General features: G+C 41.1%; 4 protein-coding genes across 6 annotated transcripts; 2 read left to right on the top strand and 2 right to left on the bottom strand.

Moving 5' to 3' along the window:
• The first annotated feature begins 996 nt into the window (after nt 1-996).
• On the top strand, nt 997-8326 carry LOC111952700 (furin-like). Its single transcript, XM_023971597.1, has 13 exons — nt 997-1104; nt 1216-1320; nt 1424-1519; nt 1684-1806; nt 2185-2261; nt 2379-2467; nt 2579-2751; nt 2903-3115; nt 3391-3491; nt 3600-3703; nt 3959-4076; nt 4427-4606; nt 8134-8326. Exons 1-13 carry the CDS (start codon nt 997-999, stop codon nt 8324-8326), a joined length of 1680 nt encoding a protein of 559 aa, XP_023827365.1.
• A 300-nt stretch (nt 8327-8626) lies between these two features.
• On the top strand, nt 8627-11527 carry LOC111953041 (proprotein convertase subtilisin/kexin type 4-like). Of its 2 annotated transcripts, none has more exons than XM_023972128.2 (3): nt 8627-8840; nt 8998-9117; nt 10634-11527. In XM_023972128.2, the coding sequence occupies exons 1-3, from the start codon at nt 8702-8704 to the stop codon at nt 11149-11151; spliced, it is 777 nt and encodes a 258-aa protein (XP_023827896.1). In that variant the 5' UTR covers nt 8627-8701; the 3' UTR covers nt 11152-11527. The 2 variants fall into 2 exon arrangements, with proteins under 2 accessions (XP_023827896.1, XP_023827895.1); XM_023972127.2 differs by having other exon boundaries at nt 8627-8849.
• On the bottom strand, nt 11228-15454 carry LOC111953040 (transmembrane protein 79). The gene is made up of 5 exons (XM_023972126.2): nt 15153-15454; nt 14170-14457; nt 13490-14035; nt 12342-12555; nt 11228-11953 (listed from the first exon to the last, which is right to left on the bottom strand). Exons 1-5 carry the CDS (start codon nt 15163-15165, stop codon nt 11695-11697), a joined length of 1320 nt encoding a protein of 439 aa, XP_023827894.1. The 5' UTR covers nt 15166-15454; the 3' UTR covers nt 11228-11694.
• A 1213-nt stretch (nt 15455-16667) lies between these two features.
• On the bottom strand, nt 16668-21806 carry ctdspl3 (CTD (carboxy-terminal domain, RNA polymerase II, polypeptide A) small phosphatase like 3). Of its 2 annotated transcripts, none has more exons than XM_023971547.2 (11): nt 21490-21806; nt 20175-20307; nt 19947-20081; nt 19375-19486; nt 18900-19011; nt 18578-18664; nt 18336-18398; nt 18116-18195; nt 17776-17863; nt 17540-17635; nt 16668-17123 (listed from the first exon to the last, which is right to left on the bottom strand). In XM_023971547.2, the coding sequence occupies exons 1-11, from the start codon at nt 21586-21588 to the stop codon at nt 17058-17060; spliced, it is 1071 nt and encodes a 356-aa protein (XP_023827315.1). In that variant the 5' UTR covers nt 21589-21806; the 3' UTR covers nt 16668-17057. The 2 variants fall into 2 exon arrangements, with proteins under 2 accessions (XP_023827315.1, XP_023827314.1); XM_023971546.2 differs by having other exon boundaries at nt 17737-17863; nt 21490-21805.
• Between the last annotated feature and the right edge of the window lie 66 nt (nt 21807-21872).

Genomic DNA, 21872 nt, shown 5'->3' with positions numbered 1-21872 from the left:
TGGAACGGTCATATAGACACTAACAGCTTACAGACGGTAGCAATTAGGTCACAGTTATGAAAACTTATGAACTAAAGAGCCTTTCTACTGACTCTGAAACACACAAAAGAAAGATGCCCAGGTCCTGCTGATCTGCGTGAACGTGCCTTAGGAATGCTGCAAGGAGGCATGAGGACTGCAGATGTGGCCAGGACAATAAATTGCAATGTCGACAAACTAAAGGGTGTGCAATGTGTGTCTATGCCATTGGTTTAGCTACAACTTATGAAAGTGTTAGGAGAAATGGTTAAATAGCTATTGAAATTTCAAATCAAATCAAATGTATTTATATAGCCCTTCTTACATCAGCTGATATATCAAAGTGCTCTACAGAAACCCAGCCTAAAACCCCAAAGAGCATTCAATGCAGGTGTAGAAGCACGGTGGCTAGGAAAAACTTCCTAGAAAGTCAAAACATAGGAAGAAACCTAGAGAGGATCCAGGCTATGAGGGGTGGCCAGTCCTCTTCTGGCTGTGCAGGGTGGAGATTATAACAAAACATGGCCAAGATGTTTTAAATTTGAAAATTTTGATTTGTCACTATGTTGACGGTCCCTAACTGCTGTTGGTGGACGTAAGGAAAACTACAGGCGAATATCCGTCGAATATCTAACTTGAAACTGTCTTTACATCGGTCCCAAATCATAGTCTTGTCAATGCCGTTACCCAACGCAAAAGTGACCAAACAATGCACAGATATTTGCGCGCCAGTCTTGATTATCCGTGGCGGGAATATTAGTTATTGTTCACGCTCGTGTAGTAGGCATATTCGAATGTAAAGCTACAACCGTTAGTGATGAAACTGTCAACATCAGTTCAAATCAAGTTGTAGACATGAGAGTTAGCGAAATGAAAGGGTTGCTTCTCTATGACCAACAATGTATCAGCTGAACAGTTCAAACAGCAGACAGAATGAGGTATATCAGTTGCTTCTTGTGTATGTTTTATGTGTGCACAATGTATGCCGAGGTGATCTACACTAACATTTGGGCTTTACATTTGAATTGCACTCCTGAACAAATCAACAAGATTGCAAAGAAGCATGGTTTCCATAACCTGGGAAAGGTAAAACAATGTTAGTTCACAGTTTATGTCATATAATGATTTGTATTTTTATGTATAGATCTTTTGACATATTATGACTAGCTAATTTCTTCTGGCATATTATATTTGTAGATATTTCCAGATGGCAACTATTACCATATGGAGCAAAGACAGGTGGCAAAACAATCATTGCAGGCACAATATTTGCATAATCTTCGACTCAAAATGGACCCTAAGGTGAATAGCCAATAGGTCAATACTATTCAAAATTGGCTGGAATAACCAGTCCCAGCATTTCTCTTATTGTAATGAGTGTGATGATGTACTTTCTGTTTCTTAGGTGCTTTGGTTTGCACAGCAATCTGGAAGGAGTAGAAAGAGAAGACACTCTTTCACAGTACCAACTGATCCATTTTTCAATCAGCAGTGGTACCTGGTATGTCAACATTAAGCTTCCATTTTTGTTTGAAGTATATTTCCATAATAGAAGCTCTTTACATTTTTATTCAGCCTGTTTTAGTTTTTTCTGCCTTGAGTGAAAACAAATGGTTATCCCCGTTTTAAAACAGAAAAAATAATTTATTCAAACTGCTTTTCCAGAGTGAGGCCTTTGATCAGAATGTGGTGGCTGCATGGGCTCGAGGCTACACAGGAAAAGGGGTGGTGGTGTCCATCTTAGACGATGGCCTAGAGACAAGCCACCCAGACATTGCTGAAAATTATGTGAGTTGTTATTATACATTTTTTATTTAACCTYTTTTTTAACAGGGAACACATTGAGACCTAGGTCTCTTTTACAAATGTGCCTTGTATAATACAACATAAATATACAGATTATACCCTATATATATATTAAAATACAAAAACACATTAATGGGAAGCACAAATCACCCAGAAAAAGTTACATTCCTCCACAAAAATGTCCCCAATCAATACTTTAAATTACCCGAATGGCACTAGAACATCAATATGAAATGTATTTAGAATTTTGTTCCAGCAATATAGTGCTGGAACAAAAATGGAAAAAGACAAATATTATTTAAAAAATAAAATACAAGTGGCAAAGGATCCTTATAAAGACCTAATGTATTGTACCTGTAGGATCCACAGGCTAGCTATGACATGAACGATAATGACCCCAACCCAGACACTCAATACTCTCTGACCAGACCGAAGAGGTAATTTGCTGTGATGTTAAGATTTTAATGCAAGATATTACATCATGTATCATGTATGAAGTGCACTATGTGACAACATTCTGTATGGATGAACCCCTTTTGTCTTCTGTTCTATAGGCATGGAACACGGTGTGCTGGGGTGGTGGCAGCGGTGGCAAATAATGGGGTGTGTGGGGTTGGAGTGGCATATCAGGCCAAGATCGGAGGCAAGTATTACCCATACATTCACTCATTCGGTCTCTTTTAATAGCATATAGAACTGTACTGCAATTATCCTGCTTTAATTTGCATCCTGTTACTTGTTCTGTTTTGTCCAGGAGTTCGAATGTTGGATGGACAAGTGACTGACCTGATAGAAGCCATGTCCTTAAATTTGAATCAGCAACACATTGACATCTACAGCTCCAGCTGGGGACCTGAAGATTTGGGGACGAATTTGGAGGGGCCAAACACATTGGCCCAAGAAGCCTTTATCAGAGGCATTACCAATGTATGATACAACTTGTACTGGTTATCCTATATTACCTGTTTCATCAGTAGTGTCCATTTTGTTAGATAAGATAAAACAATGTAATCGKCATGGCAACTAAAGCGGTAAGATCATACAATGAGTCTTAAAAAACATATTCAATACCTTACAGGGCCGAGGTGGCTTGGGTTCCATTTACGTCTGGGCTTCAGGCAATGGGGGCGCCAGCTTTGACAACTGCAACTGCGATGGCTACACCAACAGCATTTACACGTTGTCTGTTGGTAGTACCACTGAGAGGGGAACACTGCCCTTCTACAGTGAACCCTGCTCTGCCATTCTAACAACAACCTACAGTGGTGGCAGCTTTCATCACCGCAGTATTGTACGTCTCTTTGTCCCCAACTCATCCCACGCTAGTGTTTTTAACATTCATATATTTCTTTAAAAAGATGCATTTAGAGTGACAAAGCATTCTGTTAAATCTTTGACTAGTTTAGCTTTAGTTTAATTGTGCTTAACAAAGTAGTCACATGAATGCAAAGGTTTGCTTAAGATGTGTGGAACTCTGAAAAAGATCAATATTTATCTCACATTTACCACCTACAGCAACAGTAAGCAAAGCCTCAACAAAATACCTGGATGTTGTTTCCCTTCCAGGTCACCACCGACCTGCATCAATCCTGCACCTCAGACCATACTGGGACCTCTGCCTCTGCCCCTCTGGCTGCTGGAATCATTGCACTGGCTCTGGAGGCAAAGTAACCAGTCTCTTGTCTCTGTGCACCTGTAACTCAATAACCTATTTGTTGTAAGTTTGAGGCTTTGAGTCATCGAGAAAGATGATAATATCCCAACTTCTCCCACAGCCCGACACTCAACTGGCGTGATGTGCAACACCTCGTGGTACGAGCATCTAGACCGGTAGATCTTCGAACGCATGATTGGCGGACCAATGGTGTTGGAAGACCTGGTGAGACATAAAGCACTACCTTCTAGTGTTAGGTAGTTGACCATTACCCAACTGGGATGTGATTTGCTAAACTGTAGGGCCAGAAATTGAGTTGAAATGAATGAACTGGGCTGCTTTTAGACAGGCAGCCCAATTCTGATATTTTTTTTGACCAATCAGATTGGTCAAAAGACCAGTTAGTGAAAAAAATATAAGAATTGGGCTGCCTGTGTAAACACAGCTATAGCATCATACACCTGATTTGCTTTATTGTAGTCAGCCATTACTATGGATATGGGCTACTGGATGCAGGGAGACTGGTGGAGTTGGCCAGTAAATGGAAAGCAGTCAAACCTAAAAGGAAATGCACCATTGACCTCATTACCAGAGCCATGTAAGGAAAACACCCTTGTCCTTTCATCTCACTTATGGATAGTTAGTAGGAAAACAGCCACTTAGTGTGTTCTATAGCTGTTTACAGTAAACATAAACATGATCTTCAGATTTTATTGAGCATAAACAGAAGTGGAGGCTGGTGGGAAGAGCTATAGGACGGGCTCATTGTAATGGCTGGGATGCAATGCTTGGAACGGAGTCAAACATGTGGTTTCCATTTGTGTGGTGTGTGATACCATTCCATTAGCTCCTCCCACCTAGCCACCACTGATAAAGTAATTCCACTAATTCATAATGCCAACTTGGCCAGTTAGATTTGTTATACCTGATGCTCTGTCTGTCTGATAGTGAACTCCGCAGGAAACTGACATTGAGGTGGAATGTGACAGCTTGTCACGGCACCAGGAACTGGATTCGGTCTCTGGAGCACATCCAGGCCCGTCTTACACTGACCTATAGCAGACGTGGAGATCTCTCCATCACCCTCATTAGCCCAAAGCAGACCATCTCCAATTTACTCACAACCAGGTAAGGCACAGCCAAGTCAATGGACAGAAAGATTGAAAGCAATACATAGAAGTGATTTAAAAAGTCATAGTCAATCGATTAATAATATTATAATACTCTTAGCAAAAAAAGGTCTTTAATTTACAATATGTAGAATCTATGAGAATAGAAAGGTTCAGAACTTTTGTGAAACATCACAGCACAGTGGAAAAATATATGTTAAATAGATAAATAGGTGTTCAGAGATAGATGGGAGGGGTTTAGTGGAGCTGAAGGATGGGACTAAAAACTAACAAAAGATAACTATTGTAAACCATACTGTGTCTGTAAAATGTATAAAGTATGTATAGGCTTCTACTTCCAGCTTAAGTGTTGTCGTCTACTACTTTACTCTAATTAGGTGAGGGATTGTAGGGTTAAGTGTGCCTTGAATTGTAAATAAATCACCGACAGTGTCACCAGCAAAGCACCCCCACACATTAACACCTCCTCCTCCATGCTTCACGGTGGGAGCCACACATGCGGAGATCATCCGTTCACCTACTCTGCGTCTCAGACATGGCGGTTGGAATCAAAAATGTCAAATTTGGACTCATCAGACCAAAGGACAGATTTCCACCGGTCTAATGTCCATTGCTTGTGTTTCTTGGCCCAAGCAAATCCCTTCTTATTGATGTCCTTTTTTAGTGGTTTCTTTGCAGCAATTCGACCATGAAGGACTGATTCACACAGTCTCCTCTGAACAGTTGATGTTGATATGTCTGTTACTTGAACTCTGTGAAGCATTTATTTGGACTGCAATTTGAGGCTGGTAACTCTAATGAACTTATCCTCTGCAGCAGAGGTAACTCTGGGATCATCCTTTCCTGTGGCGGTCCTTATGAGAGCCAGTTTCAACATAGCGCTTGATGGTTTTTGCAACTGCACTTGAATAAACTTTCAAAGTTCTTAATTTTCCGCATTGACTGACCTTCATGTCTTAAAGTAATGATGGACTGTCGTTTCTCTTTGCTTATTTAAGCTGTTCTTGCCATAATATGGACTTGGTCTATTACCAAATAGGGCTATTTTCTGTATACCAACCCTACCTTGTCACAACACAACTGATTGGCTTAAATGCATTAAGAAGGAAATAAATTCCACGATTTCACTTTTAAATAGGCACACCTGTTAATTGAAATGCATTCCAGGTGACTACCTCATGAAGCTGGTTGAGAGAATGCCAAGAGTGTGCAAAGCTGTCATCAAGGCAAAGGGTGGCTACTTTGAAGAATCTCAAATATGAAATGTATTTGTTTTAACACTTTTTTGGTTATTATATGATTCCATATGTGCTATATCATAGTTTTGATTTCTACAATGTAGAAAAGAGTAAAAATAAAGATTGAGTAGGTGTGTCTAAACTTTTGACTAGTACTGTGTGTGTATATATATGCACACACAACTTATTGTGGGAAGCTTGTAGAAGGCTATCCGAAACGTTTGACCCAAGTTAAACAATTTAAAGGCAATGCTACCAAATACTAATTGAGTGTATGTAAACTTCTGACCCACTGGGAATGTGATGAAAGAAATAAAAGCTGAAATAAATCATTCTCAACTATTATTCTGACATTTCACATTCTTAAAATAAAGTGGTGATCCTAACTGACCTAAGACAGGGAATTTTTACTAGGATTAAATGTCAGGAATTGTAAAAAACTAAGTTTAAATGTATTTGGCTAAGGTGCATGTAAACTTCCGACTTCAACTGTATATTGAGCATTCAAGACACAATGTGCAGAAATAAAGGGRGGAGCTAGGAATATTTTCCACAATGGAAAGATCAGCTGACTCCCTGGCTTTCTAGAAAAAGCCATTATCTCTAAACTAGACTATGTACAAATCATAAACTCAGAAAAAAAGAAACGTCCCCTTTTCAGGACCCTGTCTTTCAAAGATAATTCGTAAAAATCCAAATAACTTCACAGATATTCATTGTAAAGGGTTTAAACACTGTTTCCCATGCTTGTTCAATGAACCATAAACAATTAATGAACATGCACCTATGGAACGGTCATTAAGACACTAACAGCTTACAGACGGTAGGCAATTAAGGTCACAGTTATGAAAACTTATGACACTAAAGAGGCCTTTCTACTGACTCTGAAAAACACCAAAAGAAAGATGCCCAGGGTCCCTGCTGATCTGCGTGAACGTGCCTTAGGAATGCTGCAAGGAGGCATGAGGACTGCAGATGTGGCCAGGACAATAAATTGCAATGTCCGTACTGTGAGACGCCTAAGACAGCGCTACAGGGAGACAGGACGGACAGCTGATCGTTCTCGCAGTGGCAGACCACGTGTAACAACACCTGCACAGGATCAGTACATCCGAACATCACACCTGCGGGACAGGTACAGGATGGCAACAACAACTGCCCGATTTACACCAGGAACGCACAATCCCTCCATCAGTGCTGACTGTCCGCAATAGGCTGAGAGAGGCTGGACTGAGGGCTTGTATGCCTGTTGTAAGGCAGGTCCTCACCAGCCATCACCGGCAACAACGTCGCCTATGGGCACAACCCCAACCGTTGCTGGACCAGACAGAACTGGCACAAAATGCTCGTCACTGACGAGTCGCGGTTTTGTCTCACCAGGAGTGATGGCGGGATTTGCGTTTATCGTCTAAGGAATGAGCGTTACACCGAGGCCTGTACTCTGGAGCGGGATCGATTTTGGAGGTGGAGGGTCCGTCGTGGTCTGGGGTGGTGTGTTACAGCATCATCGGACTGAGCTTGTTGTCATTGCAGGCAATCTCAACGCTGTGCATTACAGGGAAGACATCCTCCTCCCTCATGTGGTACCCTTCCTGCAGGCTCATCTTGACATGACCCTCCAGCATGACAATGCCACCAGCCATACTGCTCGTTCTGTGCGTGATTTCCTGCAAGACAGGAATGTCAGTGTTCTGCCATGGCCAGCGAAGAGCCAGGTTCTCAATCCCATTGAGCACGTCTGGGAGCTGTTGGATCGGAGGGTGAGGTCTAGAGCCATTCCCCCCAGAAATGTCCAGGAACTTGCAGGTGCCTTGGTGGAAGAGTAGGGTAACATCTCACAGCAAGAACTGGCAAATCTGGTGCAGTCCATGAGGAGGAGATGCACTGCAGTACTTAATGCAGCTGGTGGCCACACCAGATACTGACTGTTTTTGATTTTGACCCCCCCCCTTTGTTCAGGGACACATTATTCTATTTCTGTTAGTCACATGTCTGTGGAACTTGTTCAGTGTATGTCTCAGTTGTTGAATCTTGTTTTGTTCATACAAATATTTACACATGTTAAGTTTGCTGAAAATAAATGCTGTTGACAGTGAGAGGATGTTTATTTTTTTGCTGTTCATATATATATATATATATATATATATATATATATATATATATATATATATATATATATACGGCATAATGGTGAAGTATCAGGGTTTCAATATGCAACAAGAAGTCCAAGTGTGACTTATCTTGTCTTCAGTGTACTAAAATATTCTAATCCAATGTTGCTTCACAGGCCTTACGATAAAATGTCTACAGGTTTCTCAGACTGGGCCTTCATGAGTACACACTGCTGGGATGAGGATCCCTGCGGATATTGGGTTCTACGGATAGAAAACAACGGAGATTCAACCAACAGAGGTACACTGACAAAAACAAAGATGTTTCTATTTGAGGTGTCAACTTCAATAACACAGCGAATGTCTTAAAACCCATCTCTAGTATTTCAATTCAATTAGTTACTGAAAGAAATAGTACACAATATTAATTAGAAACAGAAAATTTGTCATCTTTAACTAGTGTTAGAAATCAAATGCACCTTAGAGAGCCTTTTTATTTCTCTATTTGGTTAGGTCTGGGTGTGATTTGGGTGGACATTCTATGTTTTCTGTTTCTTTGTTTTTGGCCGAGTGTGGTTCCCAATCAGAGGCAGCTGTCTATTGTTGTCTCTGATTGGGGATCATACTTAGGCAGCCCTTTTTCTCACCATTATGTTGTGGGATCTTGTTTTCTGTTTAGTTACTGTTGCTTGACAGAACTGTACGTTTTTGTTATTTTGTTAGAGTTTTTTTTAAATTAAAATCATGAACACTTTCCACGCTGCGCCTTGGTCTACTCTTTCTACCACCAACGAGAGCCGCTCATGTGACGGAGGCTGGCACTGTTTGGCTCTCGCTTTCTTCTTTTGTAGTCTTTCCCGTTCAAGCGAACACCTCATCAAAAGTACACAATGTACTCATGACATGAAAATGATTTGTTTTTGTTCCATAATTTCTCACACAGTTACAATTTAGGACAGGATGTGTATGCTTTAGATTGTGCAATGGACATTTTCTACAATGTACTCAAGCACAAACTAGTTTTTTTTCTTTGTCCATAGGCGTCCTGTTGAAATTTCATCTGGAGTTGCATGGGACAGATGAACGCATGGCAGGCCGTCGCATGGAGAGGGCAATGATACAGCAGTGTGCAGTGGGGAACTCTGATGGCAGCTGTGAAGGTAGGCAGCAACATCAACCATACCCTGAATTTATACTGAACAAAAATATAAACTCAACGTGCGACAATTAATGATTTTACAGTTCATTTAAGGAAATCAGGCAAAAAAATCTATGGATTTTAACTTGAACTGGCAGGGGCGCAGCCATGGGTGGGCATAGGCCCACCCATTGGGGAGACAGGCCCAGCCAATCAGAAATAGTTTCCCCCCACAAACGGGCTTTATTTATTTTACGGTCTCCTAACCAATTGTGCTATTATGTGTTTTTTTCCCGCGATATTTGTAAATTATTTTGTACATAATGTTTCTGCAACCGTATCTTACGGAAGAAAAGAGCTTCTGGATATCAGGACAGCGATCACTCACCTCGGATTAGACAAAGATTTTTTCAACAACAACAACAGCAGCAAGCAGGACTCACACGATATTCTCCAAACACCCCACAGGGCAGATATCCCAATTATTCGCAAAAGGAAGCGACGCAGAGGACGAAAAGCCGGATGCCTCGTCCGTACCCGCAGAAGACAACTAGGAAAGCTGCCGTTACCGTCAATATTACTCGCCAACGTGCAATCATTAGACAATAAACTAGACGAGGTAAGATCACGAATATCCTACCAACGGAACATCAAAAACTGTAATATCCTATGCTTCACGGAATCGTGGCTCAATGATGACATGGATATTCAGCTAGCGGGATACACGCTGCACTGGCAGGATAGAACAGCACACTCCGGTAAAACGAGGGGGGGAGGTCTGTGCATATTTGTAAACAACAGCTGGTGCACGAAATTTAAGGAAGTCTAGATTTTGGGAAGGCCCTAAAAATTATCAGACTCCAGCCACCCTAGTCATAGACTGTTCTCTGCTACCGCACGGCAAGCGGTACCAGAGTGCCAAGTCTAGGTCCCAAAGGCCTTCTTCACAGCTTCTACACCCAAGCCTTAAGACTCCTGAACAGCTAATCAAATGGTTACCCAGACTATTGCATTGCCCCCCCTCTTTTACACTTCTGTAACTCTGTTATCTATGTATAGTCACTTTAAATCTGCCTACATGTACATATTACCTCAATTACCTGAACTAACCTGTGCCCCTGCACATTGACTCTGTACCAGTAGTCCCTGTATATAGCCTCGCTACTGTTATTTTGCTGCTGCTCTTTAATTATGTTATTTTTTATTCATCCATTTTTTTTAAACTTAACACTTATTGTTCTTAACTGCATTGTCAGTTAAGGGCTTGTAAGTAAGCATTTCACTAAGGTCTACCCCTCTTGTATTCGGCGCATGTGACAAATACAATTTGATTTGAAATTCACTTTTTGTGGATATGGAAAATATCTGGAATCTTTTATTTCAGCTCATGAAACATCAGACCAACACTTTACATGTTGCGTTTTTATATTTTTGTTTAGTATATTTTACAATGAAACAGTTGCACACTGTAATGTCACATTCTATAAGACAGTTTGAAAATGTTACTAACCAAGTAAGGATCCTCCTTTTTTTTTTAGAGTGTGTCTACCCATTGTACGTGTTTGAGAGCATCTGCCTGATGTCCTGTCCACCTCACTACTATGAGTCAGATGGAAACAGCACCCGCTCCCATCGGAAGTGCTTACCCTGCCATCACAACTGCCGCACTTGTTTTGGGAAACAGGACACAAACTGTCTGGACTGCCCTCCGTATTCAATCTTGGATTTTCGTCTTGGTACCTGTAGCCCCCCTGTCTACCCCTGGGACCACAGAGGTAAAGTGACCAGTGGCATGGAGCGGACGGCAGCAGTTCTTGGTATCCTGATGGGAGGGCCGCTGGTGATTTTGTGCATCATGTGGGCGATTACATGGATGGTGAGCAGGGCGTTCCTACCATGTGTCGCTGCCAGGAACGAAGTGGACAGCAGCACCAGTCATAGCAGCAGTGAGGAGGCTAGGGATGTGGAGATGGTGGTCTTCCGTATTACAGAAGACCAGGCAGAGAACAGCGAGAGAACATCTACATTCACCAACATTCCCAATACTTCACTTTAAGAGGAATTTGACTCGCTTCAGTCAACATTAAATTAGCCAATAATCAAATTCTGTCGACTAACAGAAACAGAAGAAATTATTTTCCAAATAGCTTTTATTGTTACTTCAGTATCATTTACAAACTTTTGGATGGATAAAATAAATGTCTATTTTGGACCCAAGTTGCATTCAGTGGTTTTTATAAGAACACATCAATTGGTAGAATATCCATCCATTTGCAATTATAACTTTTAAGTCAAAGTACTTCACAGAACATTAAATATAGGCACTGGAATAGCTTAAAAGGACACACATTTAGAAGTAGAACATTGTTCAAAGACTTCCTCCACAACTAAAGGGAGGAACGGCTCTTGCATTTCAGATAATAAGCATGAATCCACATAAAAAGGTCCTGTATATGAGGAGCAAAATACAACTTAAGCCTTTACAGACTTAGAGGTTAGTGGCATTCTGTGAAGCTCTGCTGAACTTCAGACCACAGGAATGGGCTATTTCTGGGTTCTAAGCTTTCTCTTTAAGTTATAAGGGACAGTGCTCTCCTCCTTACTGAGTTTCCAAGATGTCCGTGGGTATGACACTATCTGATTTGCCACTGGAGCTCTGTGACACCTCCAGAGGCCAGGATGAAGGGGTGGTCTGATAATAGAGTGTGTCCTCCGACCCAAAGAGCAGATGTCTGAGGCTCAAGTCGTACAGACAGTACAGATTGAAAGCCACCATGGCAAGAAGTGGGAAAACAGTGAGCCCCGATCCAAAGCCTCTCCAGGGGCTACACATGTGGAAGCAGAGCCAGTAGATAAGCCTATAGGAATAAAATGAGGATAAACTTAAAACATGTTCAGCTTTATAATAATTCATAATTAGGTGCTTACATTTGTCCTATTTCACACATGTACAAGTGCAAGATATTTGATTTTTGCATATCCCACTCCCCCGACACCCTTGGAGAATGGGGTCAGAGCCAGGGATCAGCCATTATTCATGGGCACCCTGGAGCAATAAGGGTTACGTGCCTTGCTAAAGGGCACAGACAGATTTTTCACCTAGTTGGCTCGGGGATTTGAACCAATAACCTTTCAGTTACTAGCCCAATGCTCCTAACCGCTAAGCTACCTGCTGTCCATTCTAGAGCATAGTGACACGTCACTCTTTTCTCTCACTGAGCAATCAATGACTTTGAAATCACTCACCTCCCACCAACGAAAACTCCAGTCAAAATGGGCACCACCCGCAGCTGGTCTTGAGGCAGGAATGTAGCCAGAACCAACAGATTGAGAACGTAGAGAAACAACTGCTCCATAGACGCAGAGACAAACAGCTGCTGAATGGCCGGTCTTCTGTGGAGAGCCTCAGCTGGATTTAAAGACCGAGTGCAGAACTGGCACATAGCACCAATCAGCATAGCTAGAGGGGGAGTAATAGGTATGTTAGTATTCGAATTTGGAAACACAACACAAAACACCTAATGGTCTGTTTGATTTTGTCTGGCATTATGAGTCTTCAGCATCCTAGTTTGAAGAAAAACTGCTTTTGAACTGATGCTTAGTCCAGTCTTTGATAATACCCTCCTTTTCTGCTTGAACATACGACTACTAATACTTGAAAACCGATGTTTCCTGCTTGAACATATAACATTCGACTAATAAAACTCGAAAACCAAATATGTGAAAGGATTTGTTTTTAGCCATGTTGCTTTCTACAGTCAAGTCATTTCAGTAGAAAGAAAAGGAGATGAGGAAAGTAATGAGAAACTATTGGGACACTGCCCAGGAGACTGGAGAACTAGTTACCCTCATCTTTTCTATTCTAGTTTCCATGTTAAGCTATTTATAAGAAAGGGGAGGAAATTGCCAGTGCTTCAGTAAGACTTGCATTGCCTTGAGGTTGAATGTGTTGACAAAGACTAAGCTTGAGACAAATTATGAGACGTGGACTACTAGAAAACCTAAAATCACTTAATACTGCATTCAAGAGCTTTTTGGGAGATTGATTGCTCCAACTAAATAAGTAGGTTTGTAGAGCTCAATATAAAAGGCACCCCACTGAGCAAAAACTGGTTGAATCAACATTGTTTCCATGTCATTTCAACAACAAAAAATAAAATGTCATGACTGAATCAATGTGGGAAAATGATTGGATTTGCAAAAAGTCATCAACGTAAGAGGATTACATATTTTCACCCAACTTTTTACCTAAATCTAATGACGTGACATTTTTTTTGATTTCACGTTTGTTGACAACCAAATTTAAATCTAAACTAGATGTTGAACTAATGTCTGTGCCCAGTRTGACAGTTGTGTTGTTTGAGTCGCATATGAAAACAATTATTCAGACATACCCAACAAGATGGGGACTGCAGCTACGGCACAGCAGCAAAGTGTGAAAGTGAGGCGGCTGACCATGTCAGGGCAGTCTGGGGAATCTATGGGAACATAGAAATAAAGTGCATAGAGAAGCCCTGCAGTAAACAGAAGGGAGGCCAGGACTGAGCACACAGCAGGAACGCGGCCACTTTGGCAACATCTACAGCAGCAGCACCACAGTCTCTTGTCTGCCACCTCTGGGACAGCCTCACAAGTCTCTTGATCTTGGGAACTCCACATAGTCAACTCTATGCTCTCCGGTGGCAAGCCGAGCAACGGTTGGCCTTCATCAATGGTGGACTCCAGATTGTTGGATTCTGGACTCCATCTCTGTGTGTCTGTGCCATTGGGAATGTCTCTGCGAGAGGCTGGATTTGGAGTGCTGATGCAGTTTTCCACCGGGTCTTCCAAATTGTGCACAGGAGCAATCGGACTTGAAATAGTTCGATCCTGAACTCCCTCTTGCGGTCTTCGCTCTGCTTTGAAGCCCTCGCTGGGTTGCTGGTGGCAGGAATCAAGCTCTGTACAAAACAACGCATAATCAACATCTTTCTGCCACCATATGTTCAATGTTGTGAATAATGAATGTCACCCATTCTGCACGTTTAATTAGTGGCACTCAAATAAAAAATGTGTTTGTTCGATTATCACTTACGGACAAGTTGATCGGCTGGCAGGGCTTCCAGGGAGTGATGAGAGCCAATGACTGAGTGAGAAGAGGAGTGGAGCTCCTCCACTGAAGATTCAGGACTGTCAGACACTGGTGCTAAAGAGATTTGGGTGTCCAGGTCGAGGAATGGAGAGAATGACAGCCTGGCAGGGTCAATATCCTGCAGTTGATTGATGATGTCACTGATGGACTCCTTCACACTGTCAATCTCTTTGCCATCTTCTGGGTTGGTGGCTTGACGCCCCGTCATAGTCGCACAGCCTACAGAACTAACTGCAGATAGACAATTTCACATTTACTATGTGAACCCTACAATAACATGACAATATCGGTCGTATTGATATTGTTTGCATCTCCGCACGCGAGGTTCAAAGGGTCCACCCAATTCGCGCCAGGCTGTATTATGAACATCTGGGGATTGAATTTGGAATCGGCCCTTGGGGCAGCGCCAATCGTGGAGGGCGGCTAGTCGTCTGATTTTAGGACTGACACGCAACTAAACCAAACACGTCACGACTGGGGTTCATTCTCCAAACAAAAGACGGATTTACTAGACTATCATAACATTTTGTGCAGTTTTTGGAAAGTGAGGCATCGAATTGAAATTACCAATTGACTCAAACGGAACGAGCACGCAAGAGAAAATGTTCATTTGCTGTTCTGTTGCAGATTAATTGTTGCCAGTTGCATTCATTGATTAGGATATTACCATTTTTCTTTGAATAGGATACTTGATGATTGAAGTGGTAGTTTATTGATCATAAATAATACATACATCTAATATTCCCATATCAAATTACTAATAATAACAAGAGGAGCAATATAAACGATAGCCTCATCATTTAGGTCTGATGAAGCCACTATTCAATAGCTTAGTTTATACATAGTCATATGGACACAGTCAAAATCCATACAGAAAAAGTAGCCTACGCACTTCTATTCGATTAAAAGATGCTTAATACACTTACTTTTTCTAGGCATGCAGAATTACTGTTGTTTCAATTTCTTCGTTTTTTTCCTTCCCCCAACTTTTGTCTTCTAGAATCTGGTATACAGTCTCAACTTCTGAATCAAATTTCAAGACGGACAAAATACTACGTTTTAGCCCCCGCCCACACACTTTCTGGGTACCATGTCACACAGACCATATGGAGCAAATAAATCCAAAGCGGATACACCGGGGGGTTTGGGGCTCTGCTGTTGGGTCCAGATATTTAGAAAATAAAACATTACTTAAAACTTAAACAGGAAGTCACCTGGAGTTGATCATCAAATAAATCAGCCTCCCGTAAAGTGCTATAGTACACACAGAGAATTAAAAACAAATCACATGCAAAGTTATTTCATATCAGATTTGCAAACTCTAGACAGGTTTCCAAAAGCAGTATGAAATTAACCCACTCAGACCTTAGTGTCGACTGAAAGGTGATCAGTTGCCAACCCCTGAGACTGATTTGTGAAGCATGTTGAAACTTTAGAAAGGTAAGACAATAGCAGTCTTTGTGTTCCTGCCACATGTGGGGGAAACTGGCATTAGAATAGGATTTCACTATAGCTTTGGTGGGAAGGTCTGTTTAATGGGAGGGGTAAGTTTAGTTTCTGAATATTCATTCTTGGGGTAAAAATATATTGTCAAAATTCCATGTACAAAAACAAAACAAATAGGCTAACCATGGAAGTCATAGGACACATGACATTTCTAGTGTGCTAAAGTCACTGTAAAGGTAGCTAGAATAGATTGACCCTATGCTTGCTTACAGCTGCACTGGGGTCGGACAGGATTCCTGTTTAGATAAAGACACCGTGGAGCCGGAGTGAGATATGGCTCAAAAAACATACCTCAGTCCAGGGATGAGAAATACGTCCGAATTGTCCCATTATCCCAACTGTTAGATCGAGATTGACTGATCACTAGTTTTTCCAGAAAATGGCCCTTTCCATCCTCATGCAAAGTAGCAGAAGCTAAAGCAGCCATTTTGGAATGGCAGTGTCAACTAATCAGCTCCTTTGTTCAACGCAACGTGCTATTCCGTAATGACCGCGGTGGGTACCGATAGCTAGAATGAGAACAAATAGCAGTTTACTTAAACTAGCAGCCGTTCAATGATTCTCGGTGTAACAGTTTGGATAATGGGACAATTCGGAGAACAACGCATTTCTCATCCCTGGATTGAGTTGTTTTCCGAGCCATATCTCACTCCGGCTCCACTATAGCTTTGGAACAGGAAGCCTGTCCGACCCCAGTGCAGATGTAAGCAGTAGTGTCAGAATCTAGTTTGACAAGTGTAAAGGGAGATATGCAGCTCCGTAGTGTCTTAATCTAAACAGGAAGCCTGTCCGACCCCAGTGCAGATGTAAGCAGTAGTGTCAGAATCTAGTTTGAAAAGTGTAAAGGGAGATATGCACGAAAATGCAAGAGGTCATCCAGACAAATAAGACTAAATCCATTGGAGACTTCTCAAATGATTCTGAAAAAGACCAGCATGGTTTAAGTTGTTTTATTATGTACAGATAAACTTGTTCTGGCTTTTGTTGGGGTGAAAAATCCAATAATGTCACTAAAATAATCAAAGAATATTTACATAACAGCTTCTAAAAAGCTATTTTCTGTCAATAAATTAGGATTATTAAGTATGAAGAACATATTTTAAGTTGCATCATTATATTCAAATAGTTAATTTTTCAACTATTAGCAATTTATTGCTGGGCTGAGTGAGAAATGTTTGGGAACGATATAGAATCTCTGCATTTTAAATTGACACACTATCAGAAACCCATTGGTCATTCAGGGATTATACAGAAGGACTAGAATAGTAGATCTAGTTCATGTTTGCAATTAAAACGTTTATGGAAGGATGATCAGAAGCCTTTTCTCAATCCTCAGAGAGCAGTCTGTGAAAGTGGTCTGTCCTCCTCTTCAGTACCCCCCGGCAATCATCCTACAGAAAAATGGTGCCTTCAAGTTAGTAAAAACATCCACTATTTATTTTGTAGAACACTGGTGCTGTTTCTTGTGGAATACAAGTAGTTGCACAGTCTTTCTGAATTACATTTCCAAACATACAATAACAGTTTTAACTTGTGGTATTTGTAGAATACTAGCCAAGTGTTTGAGATTGACTCAAGGTTAGTTTTTCTGCTTTTTCCACACCCCAGGGGTATACCCACTTCCCAAATGAGATCTCTGTTGCATGTGTGATGTTTGTTTTGTCAAACGAGATTTAATCCTAGAAGACACCTAACTAGGTTGTGAATTATGGAAATTGCAACAACAACAAAAAGAAACACTACAATTTAATAAAAATAATACTTTGTATGCCACCGGAGGTGGGATACCAAAACACTGTCAACGTACTGTTCCGGACACTCTCTCAAGATACGGGATGAGCTTCTGAAGTTCTTTGTCCTCCTTATCCCCAGACCAGCTCTTGATGGGAAGCATATTCATCAGCTGCAGAAGTAAAGCAGGAAGTTTAATAAAACTCCACTCTGCTTCCAAAGAAAAAAAATATGCATCGTATAATTAAGTGAACATCATCACAGTAAACACACATGGTAGGGGTATGTGTGTGGAGCATTGTCCAAAACCACCGTTTTAGCAAGGTCCCTCTCAAGTACGCCCAAATCCTTGACATAGTGCCCAAGAACACAGGTACAGTCCTGTTGATACAAACGGTGTCTACAAAAGAAGATATCAGTTACGTACATGATATAAACAGTGTCTACAAAAGGAGATATCAGTTATACACATTTAAAGTACAACCTAATATCAACTGAAACCTATTCCTCAAATTATTCAAAGTAGATGAGATTGTCAGCCTGTCTCTGGTACACAGAACTCTGCAGCTGCAATATCACTAAAACAATACAGCAAAACAAGCATGGCAAAAGGACAGCAACCAAAGTAAAAAAAAAAATGTACTTCTCATACCGAAACAGCCTTCTTTTCGGGTCCAAGATGTCCAGTATTTTCTCTGCATATTCTTTCTTTGCAGATGTATAAACAAACATCTGCGAAAAACACATTTGAGTCATTCAATTACCTGGCTTCTTAACAATAAACATATTACACATAAATGGGGGAAGTTAAACATGTAGCAAAAATAAAAACACATGGCTACTGCACACATAATAACAACTTGAAAACATACCTCAAAATGTTTTGTCATGGCTTCCAGAAATTCTTTCACATGTGGTCGTAGAATCATGTAGACCTATTGAGGTAAGAGAATAAAAATATTACAATATTTTATGTTACCATCATTAGACAGACATTCATCCGTTTAAAAATAATAAAAAAATAAACACTGGTCATTCAAGCAAAGAATAAAAGCCCTTATCACTGCCTTCCTGCGGCCTTATACGTCTGAAATAAACAGATTGATTCACTAACTTTGTACTGATTGTCCTGGAAGCATGTGCGAAAGGTGTACTCTGCATCCTCAATCCGGTTCAGAGAGCTGTACATGAGCGTTTCATCCTAGAACACAAAAGATGTCCAAGCGATTGGTACCCCATAGTGTTTAATTTTGATGGAATGATAATATAACTTGGTAATCATCATGGAAATACAACCTACTGATACATGAATATACTAAGTAAATATCAGACTGTAAACCAGACCCGCCTAAAAATATATATTATACTTTGCATGGGAATTACACAAGTAAATGCTTTGATTAGTCACTAATCTCAAAGGTAAACCCAACACTCACCAGATCTAAAACTAGAGTGGCTTGGGGCGTACTCCTCGTCTTAGGTGGGATGTCTCGTATGCACGGTTTGGATTGCTGGGATTTGGATGGAATGTTCTTGATGAAGGTAAAGCTAAATACAACAATGCAATGGATTAATTACTTTCAGGAAAAGGGAGTCCTTGAGAACCACATACATTAGGAAAGCAAGTATGGGCAGTGGATTATTTCAGTGCATCACAAACCAGGAACAATTATGTTGGCCAGGCTGGCCAGCTTCTTTAGATGCCCAGCTGTTGATTATCTTATCAGAGTTATTTGACACCAATGAACGGTTTGCTGGTAACTCTTTGATCCTGCATTATGACATAGCCCCAAGATGATCCTGAGGTGATCTAAATCGTCAAGTAGACACATTGTATTTCATAATATGTCATGGCATGCAGCCTTAGAATCGTATTCCACAGAACCAAGAACAAAAAACGGAAGAACCCACGGGCTGAAAACGTCATCGTTGTCCTCATCTCCAGCGAGAAGGCTGATGGAACCATAGCCAAACACACACTGCTCTGGGCTCATCACATCACCACTGCTGGGGGTTCTCGCATCTGAATAGATAAAAACACACACAAAAAACAGCCTTGATTCAAATGAATAAGACTCATTCACCCTGGACCAATTGAGCCATTACTGTGCTGACCTCATCTACTATTGCCTCAATAATCACATGCAAGTCCTTGCTAGCCTATACAGTAGTTTGTTTATTAGAAACCGAAAGTGACAGTTTCTCTGTAAACAAATAGGCCTACCCAATGGACTCAGGAAAGTGACAAACCATGATGGCCTATTCTCCAAGACAGAAGAATGTCTGTTCGGTTCTACACAATACAGTTCTATCTGAACACAAACACTGCACACCCATGAATTAGCCCCTGGCCTTCCAGGCAGGCTACCCTACTTGTAAAATACATACAAAAGCCAACACACACACTCGGGATTGCTTACTAAATAGTGTGCAAGTACGCAATTTCAAACATAGCCCAACCAATCCACCTTTGATGTACTTACTTTCCTTGGTAGGTGTGAGGAACCGGACCATGGGGGAGTAGATATTTCGCACAGTGGAATTGAGGGGAGAGGAGGGGTTTAGCTCCGACAGCACCCGGTGATGGTGCACATTAACGGGGGTCTTGAAGCCCAGATCTAGAAATTAATACAGAATGATTGTCAGTATTTAGTTGCCATCTTGAAATAAACAACAATAGAGCAATTCCATTCACCAAAATAAATGGGTACCTTCTCTGTCTTCATAGGCAGGGGCTGCCACCCTTTTCCTCCCACGCCCTTGTACAAGAGGSCGCTTTGTAGCGGTGGGGATATCATCATCAGGGTAGAGTGACTGGTTGTCTGGCTGTTGTACATCTTCATCCTACACACAGAAAATATAATTGTGACAGTCTGAAAAAGTAGCTAAAAGCTCACATAAAAAGGATCAGAATTACCCCCACCAACTGTATGTCAGTAAAGTATTGGGCACTAGTATAAAAACGTGCAAGTTGTCTCACATACAGGCTAACCCAAACCTTGATGAAAAAGGCTTTATCCAAAGCGACTTACAGTCATGCATACATACATTGTATGTACAGGCGGTCCTGGGAAAAGAACCCACTATCCTGGAGTTCCAAGCACCATAATCTACCAACTGACCTACTAATGACCACATTATTATGAGTCTTTGTCCTATGGAGGATTCAATTCAATCAATCAGTGTGTATACTGACACTTAACAACATCTAGCTACAGTGATAGTAAAAACAGAGCGCACGGGCGACATAGATACTAGTTCAAGTCCCTCCCCCTCGACCTACTTGTGATGGGTAATCTGTATCCTCTCTGCCAGACACTACATCCGTGGAGCTATTTCAAGCGAAATGTAAGACATGACTACCTGCCTGTATCAACAGGAGTTGATGATAAAGTCAGTGTGATGCTTTGTCAAATTAAACAAAAACATGGGTCACCATTTTATATTACAGACAGGTTATGTTCAATTATTATAAATGAGATGATAAAATATTGCATATATAGTTTTGGGTAAGAACAACAAATACATTCAGGGTGGCCAACTGGTCAGTTGAACTGTGAACAAGAACCCATTGCAACATTGTCCGTTGTAGTTTGCCAATTTTGCCAGTGAGTGAGGATAATCTTTTCACGCCACTTCGTTACATCTACAACCGGAATTAACTTTTTCGTAGTAGGTTAGCAGAATTTATGCAGCATGTTGAGAATTAACATATTCAGGTTATGATAATTAACGTGTCAGGTTAGGAAAAAGGTTAGGGTTCGCGAAAATGTTCGCATAACCTGCCATGAAAATCACTTCCGGTCGTAGCTGTATCGAAGTGGCGTGAAAATAATGTCCTAGCGACTAAGAGCATTTTCCTAACTACTACAACATCATTGTTTACGGTTGTCAAATCGGCTAGCTAGTTAGCAAGCGATTGTGAGGTCGTCTAGCAAATTTGTTTAAGCCAACGATAATGCGTAATACGCATTCAAAGTTCAGCTTATTCCAAGATATTTGGTCAAAACAAGCTCATCGATTTACCTTTTCCGGAGTTACGCTCTGAGCCGCTCTCTTCGAGGACCGCCGACCGTTAAACTGTGCTGATGAAGGGTCAGCAATACTTCGAGACCGAAGTCTCATCTTCACAAAATGAAATGTTGTACACGGACAATAATCGTTATACAGCCCGTGAAAATAATCCTTGTACCTACTAAAAAAGTCGAGATCAGTTCCTGTTTGTGGTTGCTTTTCGTCCTTTATTCCATTCGTTCTTGTGCTGTTTTGTTTCTGTTCATTTAAATCTACCGGGAAGGTCTACTGCTGTAGCTAGCTGTAATCAAGGGGCGGAGCTTTWAAAAAAAACTGTCAACGTGATAGCCAAGTCACGTTGCAGATGGTAGCCTAGTGGTGGCAGACAATTTCTA

This window comes from Salvelinus sp. IW2-2015, linkage group LG26 (genome assembly GCF_002910315.2).
Source record: "Salvelinus sp. IW2-2015 linkage group LG26, ASM291031v2, whole genome shotgun sequence".
NCBI lineage: Eukaryota > Metazoa > Chordata > Actinopteri > Salmoniformes > Salmonidae > Salvelinus > Salvelinus sp. IW2-2015.
This window is presented reverse-complemented; position numbering and strand designations above follow the sequence as displayed.

Coding starts and splice junctions, on each gene's coding strand:
- LOC111953041 (XM_023972127.2), top strand. CDS start 8,702: ATGAACACTTTCCACGCTGCGCCTTGGTCTACTCTTTCTACCACCAAC. Junction 8,850..8,997: donor CCTCATCAAAAGTACACAAT/GTACTCATGACA, acceptor CTTTGTCCATAG/GCGTCCTGTTGAAATTTCAT. Junction 9,118..10,633: donor CTCTGATGGCAGCTGTGAAG/GTAGGCAGCAAC, acceptor TTTTTTTTTTAG/AGTGTGTCTACCCATTGTAC.
- LOC111953040 (XM_023972126.2), bottom strand. Junction 14,036..14,169: donor GCCAGCCGATCAACTTGTCC/GTAAGTGATAAT, acceptor TGTTTTGTACAG/AGCTTGATTCCTGCCACCAG. Junction 11,954..12,341: donor GGAGTTTTCGTTGGTGGGAG/GTGAGTGATTTC, acceptor TTATTCCTATAG/GCTTATCTACTGGCTCTGCT.
- LOC111952700 (XM_023971597.1), top strand. CDS start 997: ATGTATGCCGAGGTGATCTACACTAACATTTGGGCTTTACATTTGAAT. Junction 2,262..2,378: donor TCTCTGACCAGACCGAAGAG/GTAATTTGCTGT, acceptor TCTGTTCTATAG/GCATGGAACACGGTGTGCTG. Junction 4,607..8,133: donor TCCAATTTACTCACAACCAG/GTAAGGCACAGC, acceptor GTTGCTTCACAG/GCCTTACGATAAAATGTCTA.